Source organism: Orbicella franksi, chromosome 2 (assembly GCF_964199315.1).
Source record: "Orbicella franksi chromosome 2, jaOrbFran1.1, whole genome shotgun sequence".
In the NCBI taxonomy this organism is placed as follows: domain Eukaryota; kingdom Metazoa; phylum Cnidaria; class Anthozoa; order Scleractinia; family Merulinidae; genus Orbicella; species Orbicella franksi.
Genome location: NC_138146.1, coordinates 25696487 through 25705123, shown reverse-complemented (window position 1 = coordinate 25705123; position 8637 = coordinate 25696487). Strand labels below are relative to the sequence as shown.

The 8637-nt window shown below is 36.7% G+C and overlaps 1 protein-coding gene across 5 annotated transcripts in view; it reads right to left on the bottom strand.

Annotated features, from left to right (window-relative positions):
* LOC145478944 (short transient receptor potential channel 5-like) overlaps positions 1 to 5418 on the bottom strand; it is a 25209-nt gene extending 19791 nt beyond the window's left edge. For 3 of the 5 annotated variants that reach the window (XR_014048346.1, XM_081457146.1, XM_081457150.1), the window contains exons 1-3: positions 4029 to 4151; positions 1256 to 1380; positions 808 to 864 (exon numbers count right to left, since the gene is read on the bottom strand). Coding sequence is in view for 4 of the 5 variants with exons in the window: in XM_081457146.1 (XP_081313272.1) it covers positions 808 to 864; positions 1256 to 1349 (151 nt within the window). In the remaining variant the exon portion in view is untranslated. Of the gene's footprint in view, positions 1 to 807; positions 865 to 1255; positions 1381 to 2788; positions 2875 to 4028; positions 4152 to 5200 lie in introns of those variants that run through there. The other 2 variants (XM_081457149.1, XM_081457148.1) reach the window with 2 other exon arrangements.
* Between the last annotated feature and the right edge of the window lie 3219 nt (positions 5419 to 8637).

Here is an 8637-nt window from a genome sequence, read left to right as displayed (position 1 = left end):
TCTTTCTTTCTTTCTTTCTTTCTTTCTTTCTTTCTTTCTTTCTATCTTTCTATCTTTCTATCTTTCTATCTTTCTTTCTTTCTTTCTTTCTTTCTTTCTATCTTTCTTTCTTTCTTTCTTTCTTTCTTTCTATCTTTCTTTCTTTCTTTCTTTCTTTCTTTCTTTCTTTCTTTCTTTCTTTTCTCGTGTGTCATTCTTTATTAGTGCTTGAAAGATTTTTCGTAATTCTACTTCCGAGTTACAATAAAGATAAGATAAGATAAGAACTTTATTAACGTGTCGAGGTCGCTAGCATACAATTAATGTATTCTAATTGGGGACATCTAACTACGATTACTTATCTAATAATTAATAAAATATGAAATACATGAACGCATGTAAGTGTTTTAAAATATATATATAAAACAAACAGTGAGTCATGCAGTAAGATCAAGTGTTAGTTGTTACGTAAAGAACAGTCTTTACGAATACTGTCCAGCAGGCTAATGAAATCAACCAATTTGATGCGCTTTTTAAAAGTGTGCAATGATTCAGAAGATCAAATAGATTTGTCGAGTTTCGACCAAATGACAGGGCCTAAATAAGTCAGGCTATGTTTGCCATGAGCAACAGTCCGAAATCTGGGTATGGTGAAATCAGAATTTCTAAGGTGATACTGAGAATTCCTTGTAACATCACAATTATCTTGCTGGGAAAATAATAGGGAATTGGAATAAATCGCAGAAACAAGGGCTTGTTCTTGCCACGATATTAGTTATATCACACAAAAAATACGCCTTATTTAAGTAACGAGGAAAGCTAACAAACCTTCGCTGGCATCTTGATCGTGCGTCACGAGCTCCACTTCCTCTATTTCGCCACCACCTGAGGAAAAACTTTGCTTTTATTATATTCAAATTAATGGATTTTCATGACGACATGAAACGGATCACAGGTCCCCAACTGAATTAAACGGTAAGCCCATAAAGTTCCCCGGCACTGGTATAGCAAACAGTTAGCACAAGGGAGGGTTTCTATAAAAGTAAAGTATATGGATCGGCGCTTGTACTTGAAGAAAAAGCCTAGAAGTAGGTGGTCGTTACAAAAAAGTAACCGTTAGAGGAATTTGTGGTCGGCTCAAGCTGGATCTTCTATTTTAGTTTTATTTTTGTAAAACTTTTTCTATATATTTATATAAAAAAAAAACGTTGTTAATATATTTTCTTTTAACTCATCCAATAATCAAGCTATCGCTATTTATCAATAGAATAATTACCTGTTTCCTTGACCTTACTTCTACTCTTATAAGTCCGGAAGTCCAGGAATGTGGCTGCCCTTGTAAAGTCTCTGACCTTCCTCACTTTATTCATCTTTAACGTGTTCTGTAAAGCAGCCTAATTTCTAAGGGGAAAAAAAATTGGTTGGTTTGCAGTTTAATCAAATTGCGGATTCACCCATGCTGCTTTCTGAGTTTATTGGCCTTCTATGTGATCCGCTTATTTAGAACTTGATTGGTGAATCCAGATGAACGTATATCGACAATTGCGATCAAAACACTCTTTACGAAGTAATTTATGCCGACTTTTGCTCGATATAACCCTCAATACAATTGCAGTTTTCATTAAATTTGACACATGCCCATTAATGCGATTCATTATTGAGAAATTCACACAGAAGGCAAGACGTTTGGACGACCACATTTAAAAGGGTCGCCTACTTTTGAACTACAAGGAAATGGAAACCCTATATTCTCAATTGACGACTACTATGATAATAATATTCTAGTATCAGAAACCCTCAGGATCAAAATGACACGGCTTTAATATAATATGGCCGATTTCACATAAACCGCGACGTTTGGAGACAATTACCTTCAAAAGAGAAGTCTGATTGAACGACGGGGTGACAAATACACGAAAGTTATTTTCTTTTGTGATATAACATGCATGTTGAATTCTCTCGCTGATGTCTCTTAAGTTTCCATTGTATTCTAATCACAAAGAAATTCTCATCTTAATTTCAAGTTTTTCTACCGAACTTTTAATCAGGCCTCAACTACAGATAGGACGTCTTTTGTTGTTTTTGTCGTTATGAGAGTGACTTAGAGGTAGTAGAATGCCCAAAATTAAACAAATATACATGTATATATTTTAAATAAACTGTGTTTACTATCATAAACTGTTTTTATCATCATATTTAGTCTTAACTAAATATTCAAAATGTAGCAAGAGACTTATTGGCGTCAAAAAGCAAATTCCTTAGAACTTACAGACACACGAAACACATAATGCCGTGGTAAATATTAAAACAACAAAACAAAACAAAACGAACTGAACTTCACTGTGTTTTGCTTTTCGGAACGGAGCAGAAATTTACAGTTGATTGATGTACATCAGTTTCAAAAAATGCCAAACTTTACAAAATAATAGTCTACCTCAAAATAGTTTTGAGATCGCCTCATAATGTTAGCCTGCAGTACAGGCGGACTAGCGGGGCAGAGAGCGACCACGTCGCCACCACGACGCCACCACGAGCGCGAAGCGTTCGTCGAAAAAGAAAATCCACTCGTTCTGCACGCGACATAGTTTACATTCAGTTTACAAATAGTTTCGTTTTCTACCCGTGTCTCTTCTTGAATTTACTGGGTATAAAACAAATATTAGTTTAAGAAATATTTCCAAAGCGGAATTTTCTTGTTTTGCAAGATAAGTCATTTGTGAAAGGAAGCTGAAAACGAGCGCCGCCGGTAATATTCTATGCCAGCGGAGTATTAGCACCCCAATTAGAATGAAAAAAAGGTATTTGTTACCTTCGCTCAGTGAAAACCTGTCTTGTATTCTTTTTTTAAAAGTTGGAAGAAGGAGTTTATACGTTTGTAAGAAATTCGCAAATGCGTGACTCAGTGAACAGGAGTGTAATTGACAAAACGTGTCAGCTGTTCTCGACAAGCCTTCAATATAACATCAAATTTGGCTTTCACCAATCGGTGGAGAACACAATTTGCCTTTAATTTACGAGGTATTCGCAAATAATAAGGCTTAATTGTAGTTTAACAGACAACTCTTGCTGAGTTGACATTAAAGGTAATTAATGTCTTATTTAAATAAAAACCTTTCTTCAGCTTTTTTAGATATCTATTTACATTCTTTTATCTTACAAATGACTGTAGTAATAAGAAATAGTCTTTTTGATCCGTTCTAGCTTGTATTCCTAACAAAATCTCTTTTTTTTTCTCTTTCTGAATTGATCTTTACGATTGTTGTTTTACGCTTTGGCTGATCTTTGATGGAGGCATCAGTGATCTCGTTTAGTTTTACTTTATGATTAGTACACTGCCAAGCTGAAATTTATCTACAGGTATTGTTCGCCGAGTTACTTTGTATGTGAAATGCGTTTTTCTGACTTTTTTTCTTTTCAGTTTCCGTTAGTCTATTTAAGTTCTATGAAAAAAAGTGTTTTTTATCGTTTTTTACCCTCTGTATTGTAATTAGAAATACATTTCGCTGTATTCATATTACATAGTTAATCAGTTTCTACACATCACAGCTGCATTGGAATAGCTCACAGGGAGCGTAATTTTTACAATTTTTTATGGTGAGAGGTCATACCCGACCAGTGGCCGAATTTCAATGTTCAAAATGTTGTTAAAATGTATTGATATGAAATACATGTAGAGCCAGTTCTTAAAAACTTTTCTAAAACACGTTATGTTGCCACGATGCTAACCGTCAAGATTCCTCGAATTTACTGTTTTCATGGAGCAGTAATCTGCAGTTGATCTGCCGATCACATTCTCACAAAAGAAGCAACTTTTCAGAGTGTGGTATGTAGGAAATATGTCCAACGCCAAGAAAGTACATTTCTCTCCGTACCGTCTCCTCAATTTGCAAAGCGGAAAAGAGACACTACGTCTTCTACGGAACAGTATTCATGCTAAACGAGTTTTGTTTCAGGATGAAAATAAGATAAAATGCCAAAGGCAGTATTAATGTGTTAACAGTAACGAGTACTATTACACTTGTAGGTGATAAAAAAAAGACCTTTCTTACCTTAGTTCTTGTTTCTTTAAGTGCTAGAGGAAAGATTGAATTCTCCACAAAACTCGCCAATTTACGCCCAGTGGCTTTCAACTGGGCTAAATAGAAAATTAAGCTCGTAAAGTGACATCATGAAGTCAGAAGTTTCAGCACACATTTGAATAATAAAATGTGACGTTTGGCTTTTAACCTATCACAAACGTCAAATTATCTTTTATTTACAATACCCTCAGGCCAAGTGATAATGTTTATAGTTGATTTCGTGAAATTCTTGCTGAATCATCTTTTAATTAAGCGAACACCTGTTTATGCATGCTTTTATATTGCCTTGTTTACAATCGTTTAGTTTACTTGGCCGGTTTACCGCCGACCGGTTAGCTCAGTGGTAGAGCACAGGACTAGCGTGCTGGAGGTCGCGGGTTCAAACCCCACCCAGACCAACACTCAGGGTCTTAAATAATTGAGGAGAAAGAGCTGCCTTCGTAATGACATCTGCAAAGGGTTAGAATTTCTAGTCTTCCCGGATAAGGACGATAAACCGTAGGCCCCGTCTCACAACTCTTCATAATTAATTCTGTGTGACGTAAAAGAACCTACACACTGATCGAAAAGAGTAGGGGACGTAGTTCCCGGTGTGGTGGTCTATCTCTCATCCGATGGTTAAATGCTCGAGGATATTAGCTGCATAAGTTACCCTGAAATCCGAGGGTAAATAAAGTAAAGTAATGTATGTATGAATTAGCAAATACCTCCTTAGCCCTTTGAATTTGAATTTTGTACCTCAATCGGTTTTCACGGTCTTTTTCGCTGGTATCTGTATAAATCGTCTCTTTGTATTACTGCTTTACATACTCTTCAGTTCATATTTGTTGCAATATTTATCTCCATTAGTTTGAGTTTGTAATTATTTTAGGTCATCTTAACTATGGTCATCTCATTAGAAACTCGTCCAGAAGCAGGAATAAAATAATCATCAATTTGTAACCCGATAAGTTACAAGATCGATATTAAAACAGATTGGTAAATTTTAGTTCATTTACCAATCGTTATAGGACACGATATCACGTAGCGCGTGTGATAATATATTTAGCTACTGAGTTAGCATGTAATAAATGTTAATATAGAAAGCTTCATATCACGCTGAGTTGAAGTTAAAGATTGTAATTCACGTCTTATTGAAATACCTCTCTTCTGATTGCCTTCAGCTAATTAATCTGTACTTATACTGTCCGGCTTTTCTTATTTGTATCAAACTTTTTTTCCAAGGGCTTGTTGTTTTGCGCTGTGGTTTTAGCAGCATGATCTTGATTGTAGTAGCTTGTATATGCTAAATTGGTTTCTTAGCAGAGGAGGTTAGCCACGCGCCGAACTGCATTATGGGTAAATATTACAATGCCCTCCAGTTTACACGATCTCTCATGCTGTTTGGATCTCCGGATAGGCGACCGACTGAATGAATGAATGAATTGAAGGAAGGAAGGAAGGAAGGAAGAAAGGAAGGAAGGAAGGAATGAATGAATGAATGAATGAATGAATGAATTTTGTTTAAGTGTCAGAGTGTTAAGCAAGATATTAGCAAATTGTGGACACTAAAAGAACATTCCAAAAAAATAAAATAGGAATGCTTCGAATGTTAATAATCTGTTTTAAAATTTACAATCGTTTTAAAATCGTTCAAAATTTACAATTTTGAATTTTTTTTTAAATATTCACAAATGTATAATTTTAGATAGAAGGTGATAAAATTCCATTGTAAACGTGGTTAAGAGATATATAAGCAACAATTGGTGCATGGGCCCTCAATAAAAGGAGTCAAGTCTTTCTTTCTGATGTTGCTTCTAAAATTGTCCGGCGAGGGTCTGTTCTGTCGCACTTTGTAATAATCGACACACTTTGTAATACCTCTCGCACTTTGTAATAAAATTGCCGCACTTTTTAATACCTGTTTCACTTTGTAATAACACTAGTCGCACTTTGTAATAAAAAAGCTGTCGCATTTTGTAGTAAGAGACTGCCGAACTTTGTAATAATTACCGTCGCACTTTCTTATGAAGTCCGCTTGAATAATTCTTTAAATTTAGAAAGTTTGTAGGTAATCCTTAACGATGTGGGCACTCGAAGACAGGTAATACATCCCGCTTAAGTTTACAAGGGGAGAATGGCTTGAACGAAGTTCTGTTTAACGATCGATGGATGGCGATTGTATGCGCAGGCTACACTCATTTTCTTATAAGAACATGTAGAATTTGCCTAAGAATTTTCTTATTTCAGGGGGCCGCCAGGCCTGTAGTTGTCCAAGCACCGTGTTGTTATTGGCTCACGAAACAATACATAAATAATCCAAAAGAAGAAACAATAGAAGCTACAGGTTACCAGAACCAATGAAAATACAGGTCTGGAAGAGGTGCTGGACTACTCATTTCAGGCAATGCATCCTTTTAAATTTTGGGGGAAATTTCAACCTCAGATTCCTTATAAAAAAAGGTTTTCTAGAGAGCAAAGTATCGTGGAAGTGGCAACTCTCATTTTCAATTTCGTATCTTATGAGTGGCATTGATTTGTAGCTGTCAAAGGGAGGAAGTGTCTCATTTTCTCTCATTGCTTGACTGTAATAATTAATTTTCGTTACCACGTAAATTGATTCAGTGTAACCATAAAAAGAAAGAAAAAAGGAGATGAGACTATTCCGAGATATGGAACTGTTATCCAGTATCGATTCACTGAAATAAAAGAAATTTGACCTTTTAATTGCTTGCAGCCATAGGCGTACGGACACCTTCGGACTTGCGGGGGTGGTGACCTTATTGCCCGAAGAAAATTACACAATGCCCGAAAGCGTGAGTGTTGTTCAAACGCACTCAAATCGCAGTAAAAACAAAAACGTTCACAATTCTCACGTCTAATGAAACTGTTATCATTCCAGAAATAGTTATTTTGAAACCTCGCATCAGTCTATGACCTCGATAGACAGCCTAGAAAATCAGAAACTTATAAAAGAAACAGTTAATGGCTTACTGTCGGAGAAAAATCATGTTCGTCTGGAGGTCTCGGAGCTTTTTCCGCTGGCTGAATTCGCTGAGGATTCTTCTCTGAAACGAGCCCGATTTGAAGGAAGTCAGACGAGCCATCGTCCACTACAAAACAAAAACATTTAGTATCGTTTGGCAATTCTAAACGGGGAAATTCTACAATAATTTCAAGCTGCCGGGTATCTTAAAGTTTTATATCGAAACGACTTTTTGTTTCGAAACGACCGGACACCGAATTGGTTGTTAATTCGTTCTCGTACGAAAAGTTCAAGAAAATTTTAAAATGGCCCTTTGTGGAGCCATTCAAAATGGCTCTTTTCAGAGCCACGACAAAAACAAAAGTCTTGGTCTTCGATCGTTTGCTCAAAGTTTTTAGAGGGAAACTGGTTATGAAGCCCGGCAAACATCAAAGGAGCAAACAAAGATGCCAAGATTTATGTTGGGAGGTCCAAGACCGTGTACAATCATTTGTTTTTCGTTCATACACTATACATGAATTACGTAACCAAAACGTGTCTCTATATTGGTTGGTTCCTCAGTACGAAGTAAACAACTACTGTGTTTTATGCACGGTCAAGGCCAGAAAAGGGAACAAAAACCTAAAACAAAGAAATTTGTCGGATTTCATAACCATTTCCCTCAATTAACTATGGTTTGCTTCGATTCTTTTGTTATTGTTTTGGTGATGGAAATAATTTTCCACGATACAGATTTAAACGATATATGGCTTTTCCAAAACAGAATACCTGGATCCTTTTATCAAGGCAAACGTCACAGAAAGTAGCCTACAAGCCTGGCCTTGGCAACCTTTCAGAATGATTTCTCCCGAGTACTTTTGCCCGAACCATCAGCGTTTTGCCCGAAAAATGTCAAAAATTTCTGAAACCGGGGGAGGGGGGCTGCAAACCCCCTTCCCTGCCCCCCCCCCAGGCCCGTACGCCTATGTTTGAAGCATTGCAGACAGAAACATACTTACGATATACTTTCTATTTCCCCGAAGCTCATGATCTCAGCGAACTTTATTACAAAGTGCGACAGCAGTTACTACAAAGTGCGACAGTCTCTTATCACAAAATACGACAGCCTTTTATTACAATGTGTGACATGTATTACAAAGTGCGACAATTTTATTACAAAGTGCGGTCAGTGTTACAAAGTGTGACGATTATTACAAAGTGCGGCAGAACAGGGTCGCTGTCGATCACCTGATGAAAGTCTGGACCAAAACTGAATTTCTTTCGTCTTTTCGACGTAAATGCTGAACATTGAATGTTATTCTGATCGGTCCACAATTCCTTGAATTACCTTACCTAGACATTATGATCGATGAAGACTATAAAAACGTTTTTTTTTTTTTTTTTTGCGATCGAATGTTTAGGCAACGTCCACGCTACGCCGGAAAAATTTGAAATTGCTGGCTTTTCGTTTTCGCCGTTGTAGACAGAAAACACGTTGGAAAAGGTAGTTTTCGGAAACGATGGCTTCACGATAATTATACGATTTCCCTGACCGAGTTTTCCTCAACCACAAATCCAAAATGACCGGCAATTGTTGCTTTTTTAAATTCAAGCCTCCGGGGAGGTGTAAGATAA